At 40.7% G+C, this 27,978-nt stretch overlaps 1 protein-coding gene across 2 annotated transcripts; it reads left to right on the top strand.

Annotated features, from left to right (window-relative positions):
* On the top strand, nt 1-27,682 carry LOC131303994 (cytochrome P450 CYP72A616-like). Of its 2 annotated transcripts, none has more exons than XM_058331085.1 (5): nt 1-387; nt 1,331-1,392; nt 25,234-25,478; nt 25,952-26,324; nt 26,985-27,682. In XM_058331085.1, the coding sequence occupies exons 1-5, from the start codon at nt 105-107 to the stop codon at nt 27,408-27,410; spliced, it is 1,389 nt and encodes a 462-aa protein (XP_058187068.1). In that variant the 5' UTR covers nt 1-104; the 3' UTR covers nt 27,411-27,682. The 2 variants fall into 2 exon arrangements, with proteins under 2 accessions (XP_058187068.1, XP_058187067.1); XM_058331084.1 differs by having other exon boundaries at nt 3-387; nt 1,172-1,392.
* The last annotated feature ends 296 nt before the right edge of the window (nt 27,683-27,978 follow it).

Raw genomic sequence — 27,978 nt, 5'->3', positions numbered from 1 at the left:
CCATTATTAACCAGATTATTAACTCCTTCAAAAAAGTCTCCATCACAGGATCAATTAGCGCACAGAGAGAGAGAGAGAGAGAGAGAGAGAGAGAGTGAGAGAGAATGGGAGACCAAGTTATGATTTTGAAAACACTGGCTTGGGCTTCTGTCACTTTGATTCTCTACTCGGTTGTAAGACTGTTTTACGACATTTGGTGGAAACCCAAAAGCATAGAAAAGAAACTGAAGCAACAAGGGATCAAAGGAAACTCATACAAACTACTCTATGGTGACTTCAAAGAGATTGTGAGGATTACGAAGGAAGAATGGTCCAAGCCCATGGCTTTGAACCATCGGATTGTGCCACGTGTCAAACCTTTCATTCAAGCCATGGTCCAAAAATATGGTAATTAAACTTACCCTCCTCATGTTAACTTTGCATCTTGAATTTGTGGAGGAAAATATTTATGTGTGTGTGAATTTTGGGTTTGTCTATCATGACTAAGTAATATAACTCCGTGTTTAACGCTAAGATTGTTATCTAGATTCTAAACTTAGAGATTCGCAGTCTTCTAAAATCTCGAGTTCGAAACCTCTCGGTTGCAACTTTAATCATGCCTCCATTTTTTGAATAAGAGGAGAGAACTCTTATTGTAAAGAAGGAATTGTAGGGTACTAAAGAGCTATTTAGCTAAGTTCATGTGGCTTTACCTCGTAGACTAGAACTAGCTAGCCCGAACTGAACTGAGATAGTTCGTGAATGCATAGCCACTTCTGGGACATAGGGGAGTCACCGGACAATGACCCTAGTTTAAAATTTCTACGACATTAGTCAAACTGCCGATATGAAACCCCAAATTTTAAGTAATCAAAAATAATAATTTAGAATATTCACAACTTGTGTATGCATCGAGACTAATGACCGGAATACAAATCGTTGTTAACATTTATTTAAAGATAAATATGTCCAAACAAATCTTTCCTTTCATTTTTCGTATTGTGATTTTCTTTTGTCGTCATAGCTTTTCATTTTAAAATTTTGCTTGTCAAAGCTAATAATAAATTCAAAAAAATAATGTGAATCTAACCAAAAAAAAAAAAATTTTTTTTTTTTTTTTTTTGGTGGGGGGGGGAGGGGGACCAAGAAGACAGTTGAGATAATTTTCATGAGGTTGATGATAATGTAACAGGGAAAATATCACTTAGTTGGAGTAAAACAAGGCCCAATCTCATAATAGCAGACCCAGAGCTGATGAGGTCAATATTAAATGACAAAAATGGTGATTTCCAAAAGCCTCCAGTGAACCCTCTTGTGGATCTTCTTACTCTTGGAGTTTCAACTCTGGAAGGAGAAAAATGGTCGAAACGCAGAAGATTGATTACTCCTGCTTTCCACCATCACAAATTGCAGGTACTATCACAAACTACCACATTGTATGGTACATATTACATATCTTCTTCTTTTTTCGGACATCGAGGGTGTCCAGGCCAGCTTACACTCACCTCAAATAATCTCATCCCCGGCCCGATCCACAGCAGGCCATCCATACCGGAAATTAGTAATTTCTTGCAGCCTGACCCCAAGAATTGAACCTTGGTCGATTGTGTAGAGAGCAAACTCACCAATCAACTGCTCTGGGCTTCTATATATTTTATATATTCATCCACCTCTCAAATTTGACTGGACCAAGAAAGTGGTCCCTTTGCTTTAATTGGCATTTAAGTTTTTGTTTTTTTTGTTTTTGGTTAAACAACAGAATATATATAAATCAAGATAACAAGGTTTTGGGGTATGAACCCTTCATTGTCATTAGAGAAATTATAAGCAATACTAGAGAAAATAGCAAATAAAAACATCCAATATATCCTTGAAATTCTTCTCGAGTTAATTTCGCAAACTGATCCGCGCACTTGTTTCCTTCTCGAAAGACATGCTCGATCGATCAACGCTTGTTCTAGCTTTGTCATGAGGAACCTACAATCACACAACAAATTAAAGAGATAATCATGTTGTTCGTGGTTCTTCATCAACTGCACCACAAGCTTAGAGTCTGTTTCTGCTTGCAAGAGCTTAATTGATGCCATCTCTCAGTGCCCAGAATTCAACTGCTAGGCCAAATGCTAGTTTTTGGTGAGTTTATGGGCTGGTGCTGCTTTTGGGTCTGTTCGGTTTGGGTTTTGAGACCCAAAACGAACAAACGCGTATACATAGCTTTGTTTTTGTTTTGTTGGGGTTGGTGTTTGTCTATTTTACTGATAGTCGACTAATCGACTAGAGATTGCTAAGTGTGCTGGAAGTTTGTGGTGGTGGAGTTTGGTTCCTTGCCGTATTTCAGGACTTCTCTGGAAGCAAACTTAATGAAGTGAATGGAGATGGAAGAAGAACAACAAAATGGACTTTATTATCCCTCGGTGTAGAAGTCAAATCGACTATGAGAACACAATCGAACAGACGGTTAAATTACAAGCTACTCCTAGAGCAAGAAATGTAAAGTACAGATAAAAGTAGAAGCCTTTGGGCGATTGATTGGGGGTTCTAAATATCTTCCTTTCTTGTATTTATAGGCTGTTGTCGACTTGAAATTCAAATCATACGGACTTCCCTCCTTCGATTTGAATTAGTTGGCTCCATGCTCCCTATTCTTGCTCCACTATCTGCATGAGGCGGTTACTTCTCCATGATCTCACATGTTTCCAACGTTGTAATTATTTCAACTGCCTGCTTGCATTAACCGTCTGACTCACGATCCGCATGTGATACAAAATTCTGACACGTGTCCAGTCGAATATCAACCGTTTGATCAGTCCATTTTCCTTAACAGGCTTCATATTGCATTTGCATTATATCAATCGGTCTAAAATGCGTTGACACGTGTAACATTCTGACCCAATCGATTATAATATACTAAATACTAAATTATGGTGTAAACAATGCCCCCCTATTTACCTGAGTTAAATATTAACTTTGGTAAATATTTCGCTTAGCAAATCACCACCTATATAAGGCAGAGTACTTCAAATTTAGGGCACGAATCGTGCTTTTTCTCACAGAACGTTGAAACAGCTCTCGAACCCTAGAACAGCTTCCGAACCCAAATGGCACCGAAATCCAAACTACAGATCGTCAGCGACCCAGTTGAAGATCCGGCCACCGAGTCAGTGACGGAGGATTCCTTCCGATTCCCTGAATCGTACCGAAACGGGATTGGCCAAAACCAGAAGACTCAAGTTCTGATTCCTGACGATAATGTCAGTTCTCACTGCATATTGGGTCCAATTTTTTCATCAGTTCTCCCGGATGGCTTTCCAGAAGTCTACCCAGTGGGGGAACGTGATCCACTTCTCCTTCAGCTTCCGTCGCTGGAATGGTTAGGCTGGGGTAAGAACACCTGCCTTCGTTCTTGGCCTTACACCGTTGAAATGGGATGGGTAGATTGGGTAAGGCGCATGATGAAGTTCCTTTTCGAGGATTGGAAAACAATGGGAATCCGTGAGACAATTGAGCTCTCACAATATCCCTTGGACATGAATTCTGAACTCTTGGCTGCTGCAGCGTGTTTTTGGTCCAAATCATCCAATACCCTAATTCTTCATTGTGGCTTGCTATCTCCGACAGTCCTGGATATCTCTCATTTAACTGGCCTTCCTTCGTTAGGCCGTGAGGTAAATGCTCTGCTTTCTCCTGATCCATATGATCCCCCATTTGTTGTTCCATCGTCTGGGGTTAGCTATTCGAAATGGCTTAAGACTCACTTTAAAGCCAAAGCTTCAGCGCCTTGCTTTCATGAGAAGGTTGCATTTTACCTTTTCTGGATTTGTCGATTTCTTATGGCAGTCCCTGGGCTTAGGGTTACCAAAGAATACCTTAACCTAGCCGTTTGTATGGCCCAAGTAAAGAGGTTGGCCCTTGCCCCTTTTGTTTTAGGATCTCTGTATAAAGGCCTTTTTACCTTTGTTGATAAAAAGATAGCGGACTCTTGTGGTGGTCCTTTCTGGATCTTTCAAGCTTGGTTATATGCATACTTCCCTCAAATAAAACCTAAACTGGAGAACCCCCTTCGGTCAGATGAGGCATTGCAAACATGCCGTAGTTATGCTGAATATTTGTTAGGCTTCCACACTCAAACAGAGGAATCCTCCTTTCAAAGGTATTTCACCTTTTTTTATGAAAATAACCAAAAGAATTGGCCTATGTTCTGTCCATTCGATAAATTCGAATTTGCATCAGAAAGACTGAAGCCATGCTTTGAGGACATTCCACCAGCTTCTCCCCAACTTGTAGAGAAAATGACTCAGTCCAAACGGTTATTTTGGGCCAGCATTCTTCTTCCAAGACTTATCCCAGTGGGCTTTGCCCTGAATAACACTCCTTTTGGGAATTGTGGTTTCGAGAATTACTCTCCTTGTCAATATGCTAGGCAGTTTGGCCTCGCACAAGGTTCCAATGCCTTTTGTTCACCCAAACATCATTGAGATGGCCTCCAGTAGGCCAACCATTAAGGCCAAAGACTCACAGATGATATCTCTGATGGTTAGCAACTTTCAACAACGTGTCAAAGCCTTTCAGTTTATTGACTTCAAGATCAATAAAGCGACCCTGCCTGCTTTTGATGAATGGTGGTCGACTATGAGGGCCCTCTATTTCAGTGCTTCACTTTCAGACTGCCTATACAGGCTTGATCCTGAATACAAATTCCTTCAAGATAAGGCTGGTAAGCACAGCTTATTCATTGGTTTTTAGTTCAATTAGTCATACTTTACTAATCTTTATCATATTGTTTCTTTAGCAGAGATAACAGCTCGATTGCCTGATGAACCCTCCAAGGCCATTGTGCCTCATGCAGGAGCAGTTCCCATATCCTCTGTGCCCAGTAGGAATACCAGGAAAAGGAAAGCTGAATCGATTAAGGACTCTGAAACCAGGCCACGGACACGAACTCTCAAGATCACATCAGGTGTGAGCCAAAAGGTTTCCAGAAGTCCTTCCACTGGTAGACCTAAGAAACAGGTCAGTGAAACATCTACTCCCACAAAGCAACCAACAAGAAAGCTCACCAAAAAGCAAAGTTCTAGTGACAAAGGGTTGGCTTTGAAGGTACACTCTTATCTTTGTTACCCTTATTGATTTCGTTCGTACTTTTCACGAGTCTTTCTATTCTCATTTTCCCATTTGCTGTCTTTTACAGAAGGGTAAAGAGACCAGAATTGTAGATGCTTTTGAAGAGGAAGAAGAAAATTCCTCACAATCTTCACAAATTCAAAAATCCTCCTTCTCAGTAGGAGAGACAGTCGATACTGAATTGGCAATCGATCAATACGAGTCCACAGCAGTATCAGATCCTTTGGATCAAGCTGATTGGTTGCCAGGATTTCAGGAGCAATTGCTGTATCAAGAAAACCCTTTACTGCAGGATGACAGTCCTCTTGTGCAGGTTGGTGAGGGTTCAGCTCTGAGGCCAGATGGTGTTGAACTTGGTGTACCAGCCATTCGACAACTTGATACTACAACAAATCAAATTGCATCAGACTCAGTCAAAGCTGTGCCAATGAAGGACGTCACTGTTGCTCCAATAATTCAGAAGATCGATCTGAATCAACAAAGTGATGGTAGGGAAGAAACAGCTTCCCCTCAGATGGCGGACGTGCCTTCTCTAGAGGTTTCCCCATCAATGAATGAAAAGACAATGGAAAAGAAGGGACCAACAGAGGATCCAGCTCAGATTGCCCCTGTTGTCCAACCTGTTGTCCAAATTGGTCCTACTCAAGAAGGTGGGCAAGGCGCAGAGGATGTTGCCTCTAGCCCTTCTGGTAATCCCTCTGGGAACCAAGTCTTATTTCCAACAAGTGTGACCCCTGCAAACATTTCGAGGGCTCTTGCCTTAACTACATCTCCTCGTTCAGTGAACAAGACTACAACAAATCCTGTGGGTGTTGAGGATTCTGCTCATGTCAAGTCCTCAAGTGATTCTTTAGACCATTTAATGGAAGAGATAAAATCGACTTCCCAAATCTTTCGTTCCCTTACTGAGATTTCAGAATCCAACAGTTCTTTCTTCTTTCTTCAACTCAGTGCGGAGACTCAGAAAGAAATTCAAGTCTTCTTTGACTTCCTAAAGCTTCCTTTTGAGGAATTGATGACAGTGAAGTCTACGGAGTTCAGTGCTTGCGTTGAATCCTTATCTCAAAAGCATGTTTTCCCCCTTAGAGAGCAAATTATCTTGGAAAACTATGCATCATCTCTGAATGACAACATTAGTCTCTTCCGATATTACCAACAAGAAATAAGTCAGAAGCAGGATTTAATTGGTAACCTTTCCAACTTAACAGTGAAGCTATCGACTATGCATGCTGACGCTTCGACTTTGAAGTCGAGGCTTTTGGCAATTGATCAAGAAGAGAAGGAGTTGGTATATCGATTGGGTCAACTGCAGGCTGAAAAGAAAAACCTTCTGGTAACAGCGAACCAACTCGATAAAGATTTCAAACACCTAGCAGAGGAAGGCAAAGGAGTCTCAGTTCATGTCTCTGCTGCTCGTGAAGATTTGCAGAGAAACAGAGTTAAATGTGATGAACTTGTCGTTAAGTGGGAGGCTTTTAAGTCTGCCTTCTTTCATGAATGATTTTGGTTGACTTCAGTTTTATAGCCAATTGACTAATCCTGTTAGTACAAACTATAAGTATTTTTGTTTGTTGATTGTTTTTATCAACAGGTGGTATGCCAGAAATGAGAATGGCAATTAGAATGAAAATTAGACCTTCCATGGCCTTTCTCACATTCCCTGTTAGAAAACTCCAAATTCTTTGTTTGGAACCATTTCTTTAACCTTTATGCAAATTTTACTCACATGTACCAGATTCACATACATGCCCAAGCTGAGTAAAAACTTCACATAATTGGCTAACACCTTACTTTAACCACGTGATGCCACAGGATCAAAACCCTTGATCCCTATTTATCCGGACTGTGGGCGCCTATAATTATGGCAGAACTACGTCATAATCATGATGACGCTTCCCTTCCATTTTTTGGGAATCCGCACAGTAATTACTGACGGTTTAGGTACAACACATGATGCCGTTCTGCAGAAATTCAGCCGCCTTACTTGGGAAACGGCCATTGAGAGCCCACTAACCCCATTAGCTGTCACGTCTCTTAATTCACCTCGGGATAACTGTCCACGACCCACGTCTTTAGATTTTCCTGGGTCTATAAATATCACCACTGAGTAGAAGTTCAAACACCTGTGTTTCTACATTATGGCTTCCAATATTTCTTCTACTCCCCTCTCCACACAAATCACTCCTGCTCACATAAAACAACTGACCACTGAGCTTTCCTGGGCCCTCATGGAGGATCAAAATGAGTGTAAACGGAGGATCCAGGCCATCCACGATCGAGTGGAGGGCATGGCGCTTCGGCTGGAGAAGATGGAGTCCGCTCTCAAACTTGTGGTGGCCAACTGGGACACCATCGACTACAAGTCTTCTCCGGTCGACCCTGCTGACATCAGGTCCTCCATGGCTGGCACATCTGGCCAGTGGAGAGAATGGCCTAAAAAATAGCCTTCTCTTTGTGGGGGTCCTGATGTGTGTTTTTTCTTTTTAGATCTCACTTGGGATCTTTTTCTTTGTAGGTTTTTTTTTCTTTTGGGTTCCCGCTTTGAGTTCCCTTTTGTTTTCTTTTTGTCAAATCCTTCTTGGGATCTTTTGTTTTTGTCTGACTGGCCTTTTGTAATGCTGTCCTACCCATGGGCAGCCCTTGACTATGAAATGAAAAGAAAGTTAGTCTTAACTAATGCTCTCCCACATAGACGGAAAATAATGTTTCAAATATTTACCATTAATGGTTCTTTCGTGTAGAACCCCTTCGATTGATGTCAAATGATATGCACCCCCTCGTAAAATCTGGGCAATACGGAAAGGACCTTCCCAGTTTGGAGACCATTTTCCAAATTTCCCTTTCTTCTTTCTTGAATCGATTGGGAGGATTGTTTTCCACACTAAGTCTCCAACTGCAAAAGACTTTTGTTTTACTCTTTTGTTATAAGCCCTTTCAACTCTTTTCTTTTGGGCTTGAATCTGATTCAGGGCGTGTAATCTTTTCCCTTCTAGCCCATCGATATCCAAAAACATTGCTTCTTCGTACTATAAATCTGGGTCGTAATGACGTGTCACCCTTAAAGATTGAACGTTAATTTCGACTGGCAATACCGCTGCGTGCCCGTAAACTAACTCGAATGGTGTTACCTTAGTACTCTCCCTTTGTGATGTTCTATATGCCCATAAAACTCTGGGCAACAGATCATGCCACTCTCTTGGGTTATCATTGATTACCTTTGCCAAGGTATTCTTTATAATTTTGTTAGTCGATTCGACTTGCCCGTTTGCTTGGGCATAATATGGAGTTGAATTCAAAATCTGTATTCCATATTTTTGTGCATACTGGACAACTTCTCTACCATTGAATATAGACGCCTGATCAACAGTGATGGTTTCAGGAATTCCAAATCTACATAAAAGATATTCCTCAATAAAATCAATCACTTGTTTCTGTGAAACACCTTTCAAAGGTATTGCCTCCGTCCATTTTGTAAAATAATCAGTCGCCACTATAACAAATTGGTGCTGTAACGAAGATGCTGGGTGAATTTCCCCTATCATATCGATTGCCCAACCTCTGAACGGCCAAGGTTTAACAATCGACTGCAACTGATGAGCAGGTATCCTTTGGATTGGTCCATGCTTTTGGCATTGCTGGCAACCTTTAGCATACTGAATACAGTCAGCTCGAATATTTGGCCAATAATATCCGTGTCTTTTAATTAACCACCTCATTTTATCACCAGCTTGATGAGCACCACAAGTCCCTTCATGGACTTCTCCCATAATTCTCATTGATTGGTCCTTGTCAACGCACAACAATAATAGACCATCAGACGTTTTTCTATACAAATCCTGCTCTAATAAAACATAATTGATGGACCTGCACTTGACAGTCCTTTCCACCTTTTCATTAGGATTTAGAAGGTAATTCTTTATTGGAATCATCCAATCGTCTGAAATATCGATTACAAACACATCCAATCGATCTTTTTCCCTTTCCAATGAAAAAGGTAGATATCGTTTTTGGATTCTAATTATTTTCTCCGTGTCTCCTTCAGGAATCTTAACTCCTGAAGCTGTCTGAGCCATTTGATTGGCCTCGCTATTTTGAAGTCTCAAGATGTGCTGAAAGCATATTTCATCAAAGTTTTGGACAAGACACTGAACCTTTTCTAGTTGCAGGCTCAATAAGGGGTGATTGCACTTATAATGTCCTGTAATTTGTCGGATGACCAATTGTGAGTCCCCAGAAACTTTCAAATATCGTATATTCAAATCTTTTGCTATTTCCAAGCCTATGATCAAGGCCTCATACTCTGCTTGATTATTTGTTAGTATTCTACTTTCATCGAGTTGAAAAGAAAATTGAAACATTTCTCCTTTTGGAGATGTCAGAACAACACCTGCCCCAACTCCATTATCTGTTTTTGAACCATCAAAAGACAGTTGCCAAGGTTTAAGCTCCAAAAGATGTACCTCAAAAGTATCCTCTTCCAAAGGTAGATTTGGATGCTCAACTAAGAAATCTGCCAAAGCTTGTCCTTTTACTGCCTTTTGAGGCACATATTCAAAGTCATACTCTACTAGCGCTAAAATCCATTTCCCCTGTCTCCCTCTCAAAATGGGTCTAGACAGGATATATTTTATTATATCTGTTTGGGAAATGATCATTACTCTAGCTGGCAAAAGGTAATGCCTTAATTTAATTGCTGAAAAATATAATGCCAAACAAATCTTTTCCACACATGAATACCTACTTTCACAATCATTTAACCTTCTACTTAGGTAGTAAATTGATTGCTCTCGGCCTTGTTCATTATCCTGAGCTAACAGACTTGCAATCGAATGGTGCGTTGCTGATATGTACAACTTCAATGGTTTTCCATTTATTGGAGGCATCAGAACAGGAGGTGTCACCAAAGATTGCTTTAAAGTATCAAAAGCTTTCTGATGCTCTTGTTCCCATCTGAAATCTTTTTCTGACCTCAATTTTAATAATGGGGAGAATGCCATTGTCTTTCCAGATAGATTGGCAATAAATCTTCGAAGGAAATTAATCTTTCCCAAGAACTGCTGAAGTTCTTCTTTATTGGTTGGTGCCTGTGCTTTCAAAATAGCATCAGCTTTAGTTTTATCAATCTCAATCCCTTTTTGATGCACCAAGAATCCTAAAAAGTTTCCTGCGGTGACACCAAATGCACATTTCAAAGGATTCATTTTCAGATTGTAACGCCTCATCCTTTCCAGAGTCTGTTCAAGATGATGTAGGTGCTCGTCAACTGAATTTGATTTTACAACTACATCGTCTATATAAACTTCCAAGAATTTATGCAAAAAATCATGGAAAATTAAATTCATAACTCTTTGATAAGTTGCACCTGCATTTTTCAATCCGAAAGCCATGACCACCCATTCAAACGTCCCTATGTATCCAGGACATCTAAACGCTGTTTTATGCGTATCTTCTTCAGCTATATATATTTGATTATAACCAGCATTACCATCCATGAAGGACAGCATTTGGTACCCTACTGTTGCATCGACTAGCAAATCAGCAACAGGCATTGGATATTGATCCTTTGGTGATGCGGTATTAAGATCTCTAAAATCAACGCATACTCTAACTTTCCCATTTTTCTTTAATACTGGGACAACATTTGAGACCCATTCAACATACTTGACCGGTCGAATAAACTTTGCCTCAAATAAACGTTCCATTTCTTTTTTGACTTGAGGTAAGACATCATCCTTCATTCTCCTTGGTGCCTGTTTAAAAGGTACGTAGTTCTCCTTTATAGGTATTTTGTGTTCAACTAAAGACCTATCTAAACCTGGCATTTCATCATAACTCCAAGCAAAACAATCTTTAAATTTACGCAACAAGTACTTAAACTTTTCCTTTATTTCAATAGGCAAAGCAGCATTTACATATGTGATCTTAGGATCTTCTGGAGTTCCCAAGTTGACTTCTTCTGTGGGATCCTTTACTTGGGCCCCGTCATCATCTAGCTTAGCTGGTGCTGGTTTCAGGTCTGCTAATCCTAACTCTTTCATGTTTAGAGGGCTATCATCAAAAACACACTCAGCCCAATTACAAGAAATAGGCTCATCTGCCTGCAATTTTCTGTCAACAAGAAAAGAAAACAACCTTTTAAAAGTGGCTTTCACAGTAGCCAAATCTTCACACCCTGTGTTCAATAGGTTTCTAAACATTAAAAACTTGTTGATCAATCTTGGCAGGCCTTGAAATAATGTTAGGCCTGATAAAATCTTTGCTCAGCTCCTGGAACCCTTCCTTGATGTATTTGAGGAATTGGGCTCTCAGTTACTCCAACTTGATTAGATCTGACTTCTGAGTCTTCTATTCTTGTTGGCCACAAATGTTCGTTGTAGAGATCTGCTTCTACGTTGTTAGTCTCTGCTTTGAATGGATGTCGGTCTGCCCAAAAGACCTCCATTCCCGCTGCTTCTTCTTGCTTTAGAAAGATCAAGGCCTGATGCAAAGAAGACGGCACACAACTATTTATATGGATCCAATCTCTGCCTAGTAAGGCATTGTAATTAGATGAAGAATCGATTACGAAAAACGTTGCATTCATCTTCCTATTTCCAATCTGTAGTTGTAAGGATATGACCCCCTTAGCAGGAGAACACCCTCCAGCGAAATTGCCAACTGTAACCTCTGTTGGGATCAGGTCATCATTGGTTTTGTTCAAAACTTTGAGCATTCGAGCAGGTAAAATATTAACTACTGCCCCATTGTCGACCAACACTTTCGAGATAGGTTGGCCATTCATATGCAGTTTAATATACAGTGGTCTTAAATGCCTTATTGAGGCATCATCAGGTGTTCTAAGAACTACAACACTGTTTCCATGTTTATCCGTCTCAACATTAATGGGCTGTGACTGAGGATGCTTCTCTTTGTCCATTATTTTTACAATCGATTGGGTATTATCCTCAACATCGCCTGCCAAATTCATTGGCTGATTTGGTTTTGCCTTAAACTGCTTAGGCAGAACTAAAATCATATTACACTGGTAGTTTATAGGTACTGACCCGAATTGGATTGCGGCCAGGCTTTCTCCAAATGTTGCAGATCTCTGTGGAGACGGTGACGCATCTTTGATCAGGTCTTCCTGTTCTGACCCTTCGTCAAAGAGATCATCATCATCATCTGCCTCCATGAGCTTCTGGAATTCCTCCATTTTCTTCTTTAAGCTCTGCTTCAATTCTTTTTTACCCTTCAGTTGGGCAGTCGACTGGGGAGGATCTGTAGCACTACTCTCTTGCCCCCCATGCTTTTGAATTATCTGCTTTGGGCCACTAGTTTCTCCTTGATCCCGGGTCCATACCATGTTTGGAACCTTTGATGGTTCCAATCTCTCTCTTGGTTCGAACACATGGTCCCATGGGTCACCATAAGCCCTGGCTGCAAACTTCCTTTGAAGCCTTCTTTTCTGTGAACTGGATACCTTAGTGTACCAACCCTCTGCTGGGAACTTTGGATGGCTAAGCGTGCTCCATTCCTCGTGATCATTATTGGGTGGCATTACCATCCTAGGTTGGTGCCATCCACGTCCATAAGGTCCTCTACCTCGTGGTCCAGTATCTCTTCTGAAACCAACACCCCTTTGACTAGGGTATCTCCTCTGATTAGGAAATTGGTACCCCGCCGCCTCAAGATCTTGGCAAGAAGGCACCCCAGGCCTTGCAGGCACGACTGGATGTCCCCTGAATAAAAATGGTCCATCATCTGGCCCATAGCAATGCTCTGACTCTATTCTGTTAAAGAGCCCCGGATCTATACCTTCATAAATCAGTTTGGCTCCCACATAAATTTGAAGGTCATTTCCTCCCATTGTGTTGAACCTCAGTCCGGACTTGGAGAATGCACTTCTCTGATCTTTTTCTGCTATAATTGCTTCCCCATACTGGACTTCATGCCCACACCTAATGCAGAGGTAGTCGTTTGGGAATCTAGAGGTATGAGACTTTGCTGACTCTTCTTCAGTCTGCATGTGATCCTCCTCCCCCTGCTTTTGTTTCGTCACAGTGGAACCTAGCCTTTTGGCTAGGCCGGCCGTCACCATGTTCACTTCAATCTTGGGAAAAGGATTGGATTCAATTCCCATGGGATCCTTGTCGCCTTTAGCATACTGCAACAGTCCCTTCTGGATCAAGTCCTGCACACAATTTCGGAATGTAACACAGTTGTTAGTATTATGCCTAAATGAATTGTGCCATTTACAATATTCTTTTCCTTTTCTATCCTTATCAGAAGGAATAATATGCCCAGGACTCAAAGTAACAAATTTTTGTTTCAACAATTCATCAAATATTTGGTCAGCTTGTGCCAAATCAAACGAATATTGTCTATAATTTGCTTGCCCCCCACGCCTATTGGGTTGAGATGAAGGCATATTCATTGGTTTTTCTGTTTTAACCAAAGTGTCACAAATTATAGGGGTCTTTCCAATGACTTGCGCTACATCAATCTCAATATCACCTTCCACATCTTGGTAATATGTTCCTAGAGACGTGTTCCTCAAAAGCTCTTCTTCTTGTAAAATAGCTTCAAACTGAGATGCCCTCATGGAGAGCTCAAACAGATCTTTGAAATTAGATCCATTAAACTGCTTTTTAAAATTAAACTCGAGACCATCTTGAGCTATTCGAACTATCTCGGTCTCTGGCACATTACAATGACATTGGTTTCTTAATCTCTTAAATCTAGTTAAAAACTGTTCTGCCGTTTCATTTGGCTTCTGCTTTAACTTAGCCAAGTCGGCAATTGAGACCTCTGGTTCATGTCTAAAATATTGAGCATGAAATTGTTCTTCCATATCTTGCCACGTATGGATAGAATTTGCAGGCAGGCTTATGAACCATGTGAATGCTGTTTTAGTTAATGAATGTGGGAATAATTTTAACTTAAAAACATCATCAGAGCCAAGTTCTCCTAACTGTAGACAAAACCGTCCTACATGTTCAATTGTCGACTGATTTTCTGTACCACTAAAAAGTGAAAGCTCAGGCAATTTATACCCTCTTGGCAAAGGAACATTGTCAACCCAATGTGGGTAAGGCTTTCTAAACATGGGTTTTTCCACCCTGCGTAGCCCTGGTCCGTACACATCTTGGATGACTTCTAATATTTGTGCCCTATTAATATTCATGGGATCTGGGGCTCTAAGGACATTTGGTACATAAGGTTGTGCAAGAGGGCCATTCTGACCGTTCCCATTGCCAATGTTTGGCACATTGTGAACGTACTGACCACTATTTCCATTATTCGGTCCTACTGGCATAGTATGATAAGTATAACTGCCATGATTTGGCAGAGTTTGTGCGGCATTGTATATGTGTTGACCATTATTCATGACACGGACTCCTGTGAAACCAGCCTGAGGACTTTGACTAGAATTTAAACCATGATTCTGACCATTTCCACTACTGTTACCAACTTCATATATAGATGGGACACTCTGGTAAAAACTAGTTGGCTTGATTGTGGACCGTAGAGCAGTTGCTTCAACAAACGGTCGACTGTGCACATTCATATTTGAATCGAATGCTGGATTTGTATATACCTGTTGAGGTGACTGTCTAGGCAGATCTCCAGTTTGCAGTTGCTCATGTACTACACCATGTGCATCCACATCTATGACAGATGGGGGCGTAACTACCCTTCTCATTAGGGTAATCAATTCCTGTGCCGCTTCGTCTTCTGGGTTAGACAAAACTTGTGCCAACTGCCTGGAAAGGCCCTGTATATTTGTTGGTGCGCTCAAGCCATTTCCTTGGCTATTTTCTGGCACCCTTTGTTCAGGATGCGCCACGTCAGTTTGGCTTTCTAGGCCTTCATTCTGAGGCTCTGCAGGTCGGTCGCCTTGTTTCCTTGTCGCTGGTGCCATTACTTCCAAATTAGTAATGATGCCCTCCTTCTAGCGCCAAAATTGTTTGTCTATTTTACTGATAGTCGACTAATCGACTAGAGATTGCTAAGTGTGCTGGAAGTTTGTGGTGGTGGAGTTTGGTTCCTTGCCGTATTTCAGGACTTCTCTGGAAGCAAACTTAATGAAGTGAATGGAGATGGAAGAAGAACAACAAAATGGACTTTATTATCCCTCGGTGTAGAAGTCAAATCGACTATGAGAACACAATCGAACAGACGGTTAAATTACAAGCTACTCCTAGAGCAAGAAATGTAAAGTACAGATAAAAGTAGAAGCCTTTGGGCGATTGATTGGGGGTTCTAAATATCTTCCTTTCTTGTATTTATAGGCTGTTGTCGACTTGAAATTCAAATCATACGGACTTCCCTCCTTCGATTTGAATTAGTTGGCTCCATGCTCCCTATTCTTGCTCCACTATCTGCATGAGGCGGTTACTTCTCCATGATCTCACATGTTTCCAACGTTGTAATTATTTCAACTGCCTGCTTGCATTAACCGTCTGACTCACGATCCGCATGTGATACAAAATTCTGACACGTGTCCAGTCGAATATCAACCGTTTGATCAGTCCATTTTCCTTAACAGGCTTCATATTGCATTTGCATTATATCAATCGGTCTAAAATGCGTTGACACGTGTAACATTCTGACCCAATCGATTATAATATACTAAATACTAAATTATGGTGTAAACAATTTTTTCTTTTGGGTTCCCGCTTTGAGTTCCCTTTTGTTTTCTTTTTGTCAGATCCTTCTTGGGATCTTTTGTTTTTGTCTGACTGGCCTTTTGTAATGCTGTCCTACCCATGGGCAGCCCTTGACTATGAAATGAAAAGAAAGTTAGTCTTAACTAATGCTCTCCCACATAGACGGAAAATAATGTTTCAAATATTTACCATTAATGGTTCTTTCGTGTAGAACCCCTTCGATTGATGTCAAATGATATGCACCCCCTCGTAAAATCTGGGCAATACGGAAAGGACCTTCCCAGTTTGGAGACCATTTTCCAAATTTCCCTTTCTTCTTTCTTGAATCGATTGGGAGGATTGTTTTCCACACTAAGTCTCCAACTGCAAAAGACTTTTGTTTTACTCTTTTGTTATAAGCCCTTTCAACTCTTTTCTTTTGGGCTTGAATCTGATTCAGGGCGTGTAATCTTTTCCCTTCTAGCCCATCGATATCCAAAAACATTGCTTCTTCGTACTGTAAATCTGGGTCGTAATGACGTGTCACCCTTAAAGATTGAACGTTAATTTCGACTGGCAATACCGCTGCGTGCCCGTAAACTAACTCGAATGGTGTTACCTTAGTACTCTCCCTTTGTGATGTTCTATATGCCCATAAAACTCTGGGCAACAGATCATGCCACTCTCTTGGGTTATCATTGATTACCTTTGCCAAGGTATTCTTTATAATTTTGTTAGTCGATTCGACTTGCCCGTTTGCTTGGGCATAATATGGAGTTGAATTCAAAATCTGTATTCCATATTTTTGTGCATACTGGACAACTTCTCTACCATTGAATATAGACGCCTGATCAACAGTGATGGTTTCAGGAATTCCAAATCTACATAAAAGATATTCCTCAATAAAATCAATCACTTGTTTCTGTGAAACACCTTTCAAAGGTATTGCCTCCGTCCATTTTGTAAAATAATCAGTCGCCACTATAACAAATTGGTGCTGTAACGAAGATGCTGGGTGAATTTCCCCTATCATATCGATTGCCCAACCTCTGAACGGCCAAGGTTTAACAATCGACTGCAACTGATGAGCAGGTATCCTTTGGATTGGTCCATGCTTTTGGCATTGCTGGCAACCTTTAGCATACTGAATACAGTCAGCTCGAATATTTGGCCAATAATATCCGTGTCTTTTAATTAACCACCTCATTTTATCACCAGCTTGATGAGCACCACAAGTCCCTTCATGGACTTCTCCCATAATTCTCATTGATTGGTCCTTGTCAACGCACAACAATAATAGACCATCAGACGTTTTTCTATACAAATCCTGCTCTAATAAAACATAATTGATGGACCTGCACTTGACAGTCCTTTCCACCTTTTCATTAGGATTTAGAAGGTAATTCTTTATTGGAATCATCCAATCGTCTGAAATATCGATTACAAACACATCCAATCGATCTTTTTCCCTTTCCAATGAAAAAGGTAGATATCGTTTTTGGATTCTAATTATTTTCTCCGTGTCTCCTTCAGGAATCTTAACTCCTGAAGCTGTCTGAGCCATTTGATTGGCCTCGCTATTTTGAAGTCTCAAGATGTGCTGAAAGCATATTTCATCAAAGTTTTGGACAAGACACTGAACCTTTTCTAGTTGCAGGCTCAATAAGGGGTGATTGCACTTATAATGTCCTGTAATTTGTCGGATGACCAATTGTGAGTCCCCAGAAACTTTCAAATATCGTATATTCAAATCTTTTGCTATTTCCAAGCCTATGATCAAGGCCTCATACTCTGCTTGATTATTTGTTAGTATTCTACTTTCATCGAGTTGAAAAGAAAATTGAAACATTTCTCCTTTTGGAGATGTCAGAACAACACCTGCCCCAACTCCATTATCTGTTTTTGAACCATCAAAAGACAGTTGCCAAGGTTTAAGCTCCAAAAGATGTACCTCAAAAGTATCCTCTTCCAAAGGTAGATTTGGATGCTCAACTAAGAAATCTGCCAAAGCTTGTCCTTTTACTGCCTTTTGAGGCACATATTCAAAGTCATACTCTACTAGCGCTAAAATCCATTTCCCCTGTCTCCCTCTCAAAATGGGTCTAGACAGGATATATTTTATTATATCTGTTTGGGAAATGATCATTACTCTAGCTGGCAAAAGGTAATGCCTTAATTTAATTGCTGAAAAATATAATGCCAAACAAATCTTTTCCACACATGAATACCTACTTTCACAATCATTTAACCTTCTACTTAGGTAGTAAATTGATTGCTCTCGGCCTTGTTCATTATCCTGAGCTAACAGACTTGCAATCGAATGGTGCGTTGCTGATATGTACAACTTCAATGGTTTTCCATTTATTGGAGGCATCAGAACAGGAGGTGTCACCAAAGATTGCTTTAAAGTATCAAAAGCTTTCTGATGCTCTTGTTCCCATCTGAAATCTTTTTCTGACCTCAATTTTAATAATGGGGAGAATGCCATTGTCTTTCCAGATAGATTGGCAATAAATCTTCGAAGGAAATTAATCTTTCCCAAGAACTGCTGAAGTTCTTCTTTATTGGTTGGTGCCTGTGCTTTCAAAATAGCATCAGCTTTAGTTTTATCAATCTCAATCCCTTTTTGATGCACCAAGAATCCTAAAAAGTTTCCTGCGGTGACACCAAATGCACATTTCAAAGGATTCATTTTCAGATTGTAACGCCTCATCCTTTCCAGAGTCTGTTCAAGATGATGTAGGTGCTCGTCAACTGAATTTGATTTTACAACTACATCGTCTATATAAACTTCCAAGAATTTATGCAAAAAATCATGGAAAATTAAATTCATAACTCTTTGATAAGTTGCACCTGCATTTTTCAATCCGAAAGCCATGACCACCCATTCAAACGTCCCTATGTATCCAGGACATCTAAACGCTGTTTTATGCGTATCTTCTTCAGCTATATATATTTGATTATAACCAGCATTACCATCCATGAAGGACAGCATTTGGTACCCTACTGTTGCATCGACTAGCAAATCAGCAACAGGCATTGGATATTGATCCTTTGGTGATGCGGTATTAAGATCTCTAAAATCAACGCATACTCTAACTTTCCCATTTTTCTTTAATACTGGGACAACATTTGAGACCCATTCAACATACTTGACCGGTCGAATAAACTTTGCCTCAAATAAACGTTCCATTTCTTTTTTGACTTGAGGTAAGACATCATCCTTCATTCTCCTTGGTGCCTGTTTAAAAGGTACGTAGTTCTCCTTTATAGGTATTTTGTGTTCAACTAAAGACCTATCTAAACCTGGCATTTCATCATAACTCCAAGCAAAACAATCTTTAAATTTACGCAACAAGTACTTAAACTTTTCCTTTATTTCAATAGGCAAAGCAGCATTTACATATGTGATCTTAGGATCTTCTGGAGTTCCCAAGTTGACTTCTTCTGTGGGATCCTTTACTTGGGCCCCGTCATCATCTAGCTTAGCTGGTGCTGGTTTCAGGTCTGCTAATCCTAACTCTTTCATGTTTAGAGGGCTATCATCAAAAACACACTCAGCCCAATTACAAGAAATAGGCTCATCTGCCTGCAATTTTCTGTCAACAAGAAAAGAAAACAACCTTTTAAAAGTGGCTTTCACAGTAGCCAAATCTTCACACCCTGTGTTCAATAGGTTTCTAAACATTAAAAACTTGTTGATCAATCTTGGCAGGCCTTGAAATAATGTTAGGCCTGATAAAATCTTTGCTCAGCTCCTGGAACCCTTCCTTGATGTATTTGAGGAATTGGGCTCTCAGTTACTCCAACTTGATTAGATCTGACTTCTGAGTCTTCTATTCTTGTTGGCCACAAATGTTCGTTGTAGAGATCTGCTTCTACGTTGTTAGTCTCTGCTTTGAATGGATGTCGGTCTGCCCAAAAGACCTCCATTCCCGCTGCTTCTTCTTGCTTTAGAAAGATCAAGGCCTGATGCAAAGAAGACGGCACACAACTATTTATATGGATCCAATCTCTGCCTAGTAAGGCATTGTAATTAGATGAAGAATCGATTACGAAAAACGTTGCATTCATCTTCCTATTTCCAATCTGTAGTTGTAAGGATATGACCCCCTTAGCAGGAGAACACCCTCCAGCGAAATTGCCAACTGTAACCTCTGTTGGGATCAGGTCATCATTGGTTTTGTTCAAAACTTTGAGCATTCGAGCAGGTAAAATATTAACTACTGCCCCATTGTCGACCAACACTTTCGAGATAGGTTGGCCATTCATATGCAGTTTAATATACAGTGGTCTTAAATGCCTTATTGAGGCATCATCAGGTGTTCTAAGAACTACAACACTGTTTCCATGTTTATCCGTCTCAACATTAATGGGCTGTGACTGAGGATGCTTCTCTTTGTCCATTATTTTTACAATCGATTGGGTATTATCCTCAACATCGCCTGCCAAATTCATTGGCTGATTTGGTTTTGCCTTAAACTGCTTAGGCAGAACTAAAATCATATTACACTGGTAGTTTATAGGTACTGACCCGAATTGGATTGCGGCCAGGCTTTCTCCAAATGTTGCAGATCTCTGTGGAGACGGTGACGCATCTTTGATCAGGTCTTCCTGTTCTGACCCTTCGTCAAAGAGATCATCATCATCATCTGCCTCCATGAGCTTCTGGAATTCCTCCATTTTCTTCTTTAAGCTCTGCTTCAATTCTTTTTTACCCTTCAGTTGGGCAGTCGACTGGGGAGGATCTGTAGCACTACTCTCTTGCCCCCCATGCTTTTGAATTATCTGCTTTGGGCCACTAGTTTCTCCTTGATCCCGGGTCCATACCATGTTTGGAACCTTTGATGGTTCCAATCTCTCTCTTGGTTCGAACACATGGTCCCATGGGTCACCATAAGCCCTGGCTGCAAACTTCCTTTGAAGCCTTCTTTTCTGTGAACTGGATACCTTAGTGTACCAACCCTCTGCTGGGAACTTTGGATGGCTAAGCGTGCTCCATTCCTCGTGATCATTATTGGGTGGCATTACCATCCTAGGTTGGTGCCATCCACGTCCATAAGGTCCTCTACCTCGTGGTCCAGTATCTCTTCTGAAACCAACACCCCTTTGACTAGGGTATCTCCTCTGATTAGGAAATTGGTACCCCGCCGCCTCAAGATCTTGGCAAGAAGGCACCCCAGGCCTTGCAGGCACGACTGGATGTCCCCTGAATAAAAATGGTCCATCATCTGGCCCATAGCAATGCTCTGACTCTATTCTGTTAAAGAGCCCCGGATCTATACCTTCATAAATCAGTTTGGCTCCCACATAAATTTGAAGGTCATTTCCTCCCATTGTGTTGAACCTCAGTCCGGACTTGGAGAATGCACTTCTCTGATCTTTTTCTGCTATAATTGCTTCCCCATACTGGACTTCATGCCCACACCTAATGCAGAGGTAGTCGTTTGGGAATCTAGAGGTATGAGACTTTGCTGACTCTTCTTCAGTCTGCATGTGATCCTCCTCCCCCTGCTTTTGTTTCGTCACAGTGGAACCTAGCCTTTTGGCTAGGCCGGCCGTCACCATGTTCACTTCAATCTTGGGAAAAGGATTGGATTCAATTCCCATGGGATCCTTGTCGCCTTTAGCATACTGCAACAGTCCCTTCTGGATCAAGTCCTGCACACAATTTCGGAATGTAACACAGTTGTTAGTATTATGCCTAAATGAATTGTGCCATTTACAATATTCTTTTCCTTTTCTATCCTTATCAGAAGGAATAATATGCCCAGGACTCAAAGTAACAAATTTTTGTTTCAACAATTCATCAAATATTTGGTCAGCTTGTGCCAAATCAAACGAATATTGTCTATAATTTGCTTGCCCCCCACGCCTATTGGGTTGAGATGAAGGCATATTCATTGGTTTTTCTGTTTTAACCAAAGTGTCACAAATTATAGGGGTCTTTCCAATGACTTGCGCTACATCAATCTCAATATCACCTTCCACATCTTGGTAATATGTTCCTAGAGACGTGTTCCTCAAAAGCTCTTCTTCTTGTAAAATAGCTTCAAACTGAGATGCCCTCATGGAGAGCTCAAACAGATCTTTGAAATTAGATCCATTAAACTGCTTTTTAAAATTAAACTCGAGACCATCTTGAGCTATTCGAACTATCTCGGTCTCTGGCACATTACAATGACATTGGTTTCTTAATCTCTTAAATCTAGTTAAAAACTGTTCTGCCGTTTCATTTGGCTTCTGCTTTAACTTAGCCAAGTCGGCAATTGAGACCTCTGGTTCATGTCTAAAATATTGAGCATGAAATTGTTCTTCCATATCTTGCCACGTATGGATAGAATTTGCAGGCAGGCTTATGAACCATGTGAATGCTGTTTTAGTTAATGAATGTGGGAATAATTTTAACTTAAAAACATCATCAGAGCCAAGTTCTCCTAACTGTAGACAAAACCGTCCTACATGTTCAATTGTCGACTGATTTTCTGTACCACTAAAAAGTGAAAGCTCAGGCAATTTATACCCTCTTGGCAAAGGAACATTGTCAACCCAATGTGGGTAAGGCTTTCTAAACATGGGTTTTTCCACCCTGCGTAGCCCTGGTCCGTACACATCTTGGATGACTTCTAATATTTGTGCCCTATTAATATTCATGGGATCTGGGGCTCTAAGGACATTTGGTACATAAGGTTGTGCAAGAGGGCCATTCTGACCGTTCCCATTGCCAATGTTTGGCACATTGTGAACGTACTGACCACTATTTCCATTATTCGGTCCTACTGGCATAGTATGATAAGTATAACTGCCATGATTTGGCAGAGTTTGTGCGGCATTGTATATGTGTTGACCATTATTCATGACACGGACTCCTGTGAAACCAGCCTGAGGACTTTGACTAGAATTTAAACCATGATTCTGACCATTTCCACTACTGTTACCAACTTCATATATAGATGGGACACTCTGGTAAAAACTAGTTGGCTTGATTGTGGACCGTAGAGCAGTTGCTTCAACAAACGGTCGACTGTGCACATTCATATTTGAATCGAATGCTGGATTTGTATATACCTGTTGAGGTGACTGTCTAGGCAGATCTCCAGTTTGCAGTTGCTCATGTACTACACCATGTGCATCCACATCTATGACAGATGGGGGCGTAACTACCCTTCTCATTAGGGTAATCAATTCCTGTGCCGCTTCGTCTTCTGGGTTAGACAAAACTTGTGCCAACTGCCTGGAAAGGCCCTGTATATTTGTTGGTGCGCTCAAGCCATTTCCTTGGCTATTTTCTGGCACCCTTTGTTCAGGATGCGCCACGTCAGTTTGGCTTTCTAGGCCTTCATTCTGAGGCTCTGCAGGTCGGTCGCCTTGTTTCCTTGTCGCTGGTGCCATTACTTCCAAATTAGTAATGATGCCCTCCTTCTAGCGCCAAAATTGTTTGTCTATTTTACTGATAGTCGACTAATCGACTAGAGATTGCTAAGTGTGCTGGAAGTTTGTGGTGGTGGAGTTTGGTTCCTTGCCGTATTTCAGGACTTCTCTGGAAGCAAACTTAATGAAGTGAATGGAGATGGAAGAAGAACAACAAAATGGACTTTATTATCCCTCGGTGTAGAAGTCAAATCGACTATGAGAACACAATCGAACAGACGGTTAAATTACAAGCTACTCCTAGAGCAAGAAATGTAAAGTACAGATAAAAGTAGAAGCCTTTGGGCGATTGATTGGGGGTTCTAAATATCTTCCTTTCTTGTATTTATAGGCTGTTGTCGACTTGAAATTCAAATCATACGGACTTCCCTCCTTCGATTTGAATTAGTTGGCTCCATGCTCCCTATTCTTGCTCCACTATCTGCATGAGGCGGTTACTTCTCCATGATCTCACATGTTTCCAACGTTGTAATTATTTCAACTGCCTGCTTGCATTAACCGTCTGACTCACGATCCGCATGTGATACAAAATTCTGACACGTGTCCAGTCGAATATCAACCGTTTGATCAGTCCATTTTCCTTAACAGGCTTCATATTGCATTTGCATTATATCAATCGGTCTAAAATGCGTTGACACGTGTAACATTCTGACCCAATCGATTATAATATACTAAATACTAAATTATGGTGTAAACAGTTGGCTTTGGGGATTTTGCAGCTTGTAGTTTGCGGTTTTCGGTGCAGGCCCTGCAGGGGTTTCAGTTTAGCTTGTTTGACCTGGTTTAGTTGGTTGTTTTGGTTCCGGGGTTGGTTTGGTTGGCAGCTTGCCATCTTTTGAATTTCAACCTTTGGGTTTCTTGTATCTTCTCTTCCTTATCATATACATTTCTTCTTTGTCGATCCAAAAAAAAAAAACCAGAGGATCTGTTTAAAGCCCTTTTACGCATGGCCCAAAACACTCGCGAAAATAACTGCCTCCTTGAGCTCTGCCTGTAGATGCTTAAGAAGTCCCATAGACATTGAGCTTAGACCATCGCACATGGGGCCGTTTCCACCCTATGAGATGGATTCAGCAACAGTTGCATTCACTGATTCTGTTAAAAATGGCATTCTCTATTTCTGGCAAGGATGCGTTAAGGGACCCCCTCAATCGAATCAGGAAAATTTGGCTCGGAGTGAAGTTTGTGACAATATGCTCTAAGTCCAAATTGACCAACAAGCGATGGAAATAAAATAGACCAACTAGCCTCAAAAGAGCGGACAGTTTTGGTGGTGCAATTTCGTTTTGATCAGAACCGGTATAGGGTTGGAAAATTTGATTGAAAAAGGGGTGAGGATACCCACTGCATTCCTAATGTTTAGTGGCAATATGACTTTCTCCCAAGCCATGAACTTTGTTCTCAGCAGAATTAACACCATTTGGACAAAGACTGTTATGTTCGTTTAATTTTGTTCTGTGTAGCTGTAATAGGGTGGCTAATGTTATTAGCCTAGTACCCTTTCCCTGGCTTCGCCTACGTTTCCCAAGTTGGGTGTGTAGGGAAGCAGAATTGGATGTTCCTATTTTACAGTGATCAATAAAGACACCGATTGACCCAAAAAAAAAAAAAAAAAAGAAGACAAAGATTATCTAAAGGAACCTTGCAAATATCCAAATTATCCTTGGTAGCTAATCTTTTCTTGAAGTGCATGCCATACAAAAGCTTCAGCTGCGGAATAGGTGAAAGGAGCTGGTACCACGAAAAACTCTCTGTACAAAGTTCGAAATGGTGAATTGGCCAGTCGTCAAATTAGGAGATGGTACGGAAAAACCTTCTGTACAAAGTTCGAACTCTGCCAGTCGTCAAATTGTGACTCGACAGACCCATTTAGGAGATCTCGATCGCCATTCATTGGTATCTGAATTGAGGCGGTCCACGAGCTAGCGAATCACATGGCAGAATAAAAGACAAGGACGCAAAATTCCTGTCCGAATCAACCCAGCCATCACACACTGTAACCTTCAATAGTCAATATAGGCCCAAGTGCCCAACATCACACCTTTTACTAACTAATAACGGGTTCCGTGAACAGGGGATGATGCCGGCATTCTTGGCCAGCGGGTGCAAACTAGTTGATAAATTGAAGGAGCTGGTTAGTCCAGGAGGGTCATGTGAAGTAGACATGGCAGCCGAGTTCCAAATATTTTCAGCAGATGTTATTGCTCGTGCCGCCTTCGGGAGCAGCTATGAACAAGGAAAGAAGGTGTTTGAACTTCAGAAAGAGCAAGTTGTGCTGGTCATGGAAGCATATCAATCAATTTACTTTCCTGGTCTGAGGTGAGGCAACCCCTTCTTACCATTCCTCTATTTTCTCATACCACTTTCTTCACACCTATTTTCCAGAAGATCCCTGCACAGTTTTAAATTATTCCTTTCGGTTTTGTTTTGAACATCATAGAAGTTAGATTTTAGTAGAAGTAGGTAAACCTGTTTGTTAGAGCTCTGAGATTGTGCGTAAGCTGAACCGGAAGATTTATGGCAATAAATTAAAAATCATTTTCTAACTACTTACAATTATCTGCACTCTCTTTTATGTCATTATTCATGCAAATTTACACTACTATCACTTTATCGATTTAGTGATTCCCATGTATATAAAGGGATAATTCAGTAAATTAAGGTGCCTGCAGACGGGAAAAAAAATTGTGCGGATGGTAAAAAAGAGAATTGCGAAAATTAATTCCTTGCAGTCTACTACATATTCTTTTCTCTCGATCGATGAATTGATTTAGGAAAAACTTTTCGCACAGATTTGTACCGACGAGGAAAAACAAGAGGAGATATAAGATAGACAATGAGATCAAGGCAATTTTAGGGGACATGATCCAGAAGAAAGAGGAGGCCATGAGGAAGAAAGAATGTGGGGATGGTACTGATGATGATTTGCTAGGGTTGTTGATACAATGCAAACAAGAAGCTGAAAATGGGATGAGCACCGAGGATTTGATAGAGGAATGCAAATTGTTCTATTTTGCTGGTCAAGAGACCACTGCAAACTGGCTGACTTGGACACTGGTTATCTTGTCTATGCACCCAGGTTGGCAAGAGAAGGCCAGAGAAGAGGTCCTAAGAGTTTGTGGGAAAAGGAAACCTGATCTGGAAATATTAAACCACCTCAAGATTGTGAGTCCTCTCTCTCTCTCTCTCTCTCTCTCTCTCTCTCTCTCTCTCTCTCGAGTTTGGCCTAATTCTTTTTGACTTATTGTCATCCGTATTAAATTTTTATCTCTCTCTCTCTCTCTCTCGATCTCGAGTTTGGCCTAATTCTTTTTGACTTATTGTCATCCGTATTAAATTTTTATAAATTTTGCGTTAACATTATTATTCATTCGTCTGGATGAGATGAGTCAACGGTACAAAAATAGAGATCAAACTTTAAAAAAGTTCAGTTCAAAAAAATTTTAAAAAGACAAATAATTTTTAGGCAAATAAATAATTTAAAAAAAAAAAAAAGAATGACCAGAAAATTAATCTACATTCTACAAAATGGTTGGCCGAATCATATGTAGGCCTGAACAATTCCAGGTACCTTTTTTTTATCCCGGTGCTTCGGAATTGAATTCCAGACACCATTTTAGTCCAAATCAATTCCAGACACAATTAATTTGGACTATGAGAATTCAGCTAAACCAACAAACATAAAGTTGTGTACTTTCACGCTTCATGTTGCTTCACTACGCTCTCTTCTGGAACTTTCAGTTATTCCATCCACAAAATAGTAAAGTACTCCACCAGCTCAGTTGATTTTCTTTTCATCTCTCCTGCCACTTCGGGTTTTTTCAGGTGTCGATGGTTCTGAACGAAGTCCTAAGGTTATATCCACCAGTTACGAGTCTAATTCGCCACACACAACGCACAACAACGATCGAGGGCATGTCCGTACCAGCCGGGGTAGACATTTCCTTGCCCACAATCCTACTGCATTACGATCCCAAGTACTGGGGAGACGACGCGGAGGAATTCAAACCAGAAAGATTTGCAGAAGGGGTCTGGAAGGCATCAAAGGACCAAAATGCATTCTACCCATTTGGGTGGGGACCCAGATTCTGCTTGGGCCAAAGCTTTGCTATAACTGAAGCAAAGTTGGCCCTGGCTATGCTTTTGCAGCATTTTTCATTTGAGCTCTCACATTCTTATACCCATGCTCCTTACACTGTGATCACTCTACAGCCACAACATGGAGCTGCTATTATATTGCACCGTATCTAGGGCTTTTCCTTTCTACTTATTCAATAAGACAGGCCAGTCCATGAGGCAAAAGGCCTACGAGGCTTGAGCTTTGGGCCTACAAGGCTTGACCTCAGTAGATTTCATTCAGCATTAACAAATGTTCTTAGCTTGTCTTTGACGGGTATTAATTATCTAAACACGTCCTTGGCCGTCATTTTCCTTAATTTTGGGAAATTTCCCAAAATTGGTAATCATTGGTAATCATGTATCATGTAACTCGTTCAAGGAGCCCAATCTTGAAGTTTGCTTAAGCCCCTAAAATGTCAAGAATGGCCCTGGAATAAGGTGAGATAGTACGTGCTCCCTCCGTTTCATAGTGATAGTTTATTACAAAAGTCGTGTTATTTTTTTAGTAAAAAGGAACATTTCCATACGTTACATTTTGAAATTCATTTTGCACCAATTAATGTACTACTACTATAGTGGAACGGGTGGAGTCTTAAAAGTACAGACACACTAGACCCATGCACAAGATGGTCTCTTACAATGAAAATTATTCAAAGCACCAAGGGCTACTCCATCTAGATTCATAGGTTCGTGGCTGGAG

This window comes from Rhododendron vialii, chromosome 10a (assembly GCF_030253575.1).
Source record: "Rhododendron vialii isolate Sample 1 chromosome 10a, ASM3025357v1".
NCBI lineage: Eukaryota > Viridiplantae > Streptophyta > Magnoliopsida > Ericales > Ericaceae > Rhododendron > Rhododendron vialii.
Note: the sequence above shows the minus strand (reverse complement) of the source record. Positions and strands in the feature narration are given on the sequence as shown.

Excerpts from the sequence above, each read along its gene's own strand:
- LOC131303994 (XM_058331084.1), top strand. The coding sequence starts at position 105 with ATGGGAGACCAAGTTATGATTTTGAAAACACTGGCTTGGGCTTCTGTC. Across the intron at positions 25,479-25,951 it reads ATTTACTTTCCTGGTCTGAG|ATTTGTACCGACGAGGAAAA; the intron begins GTGAGGCAACCC and ends CTTTTCGCACAG. Across the intron at positions 26,325-26,984 it reads TATTAAACCACCTCAAGATT|GTGTCGATGGTTCTGAACGA; the intron begins GTGAGTCCTCTC and ends GGGTTTTTTCAG.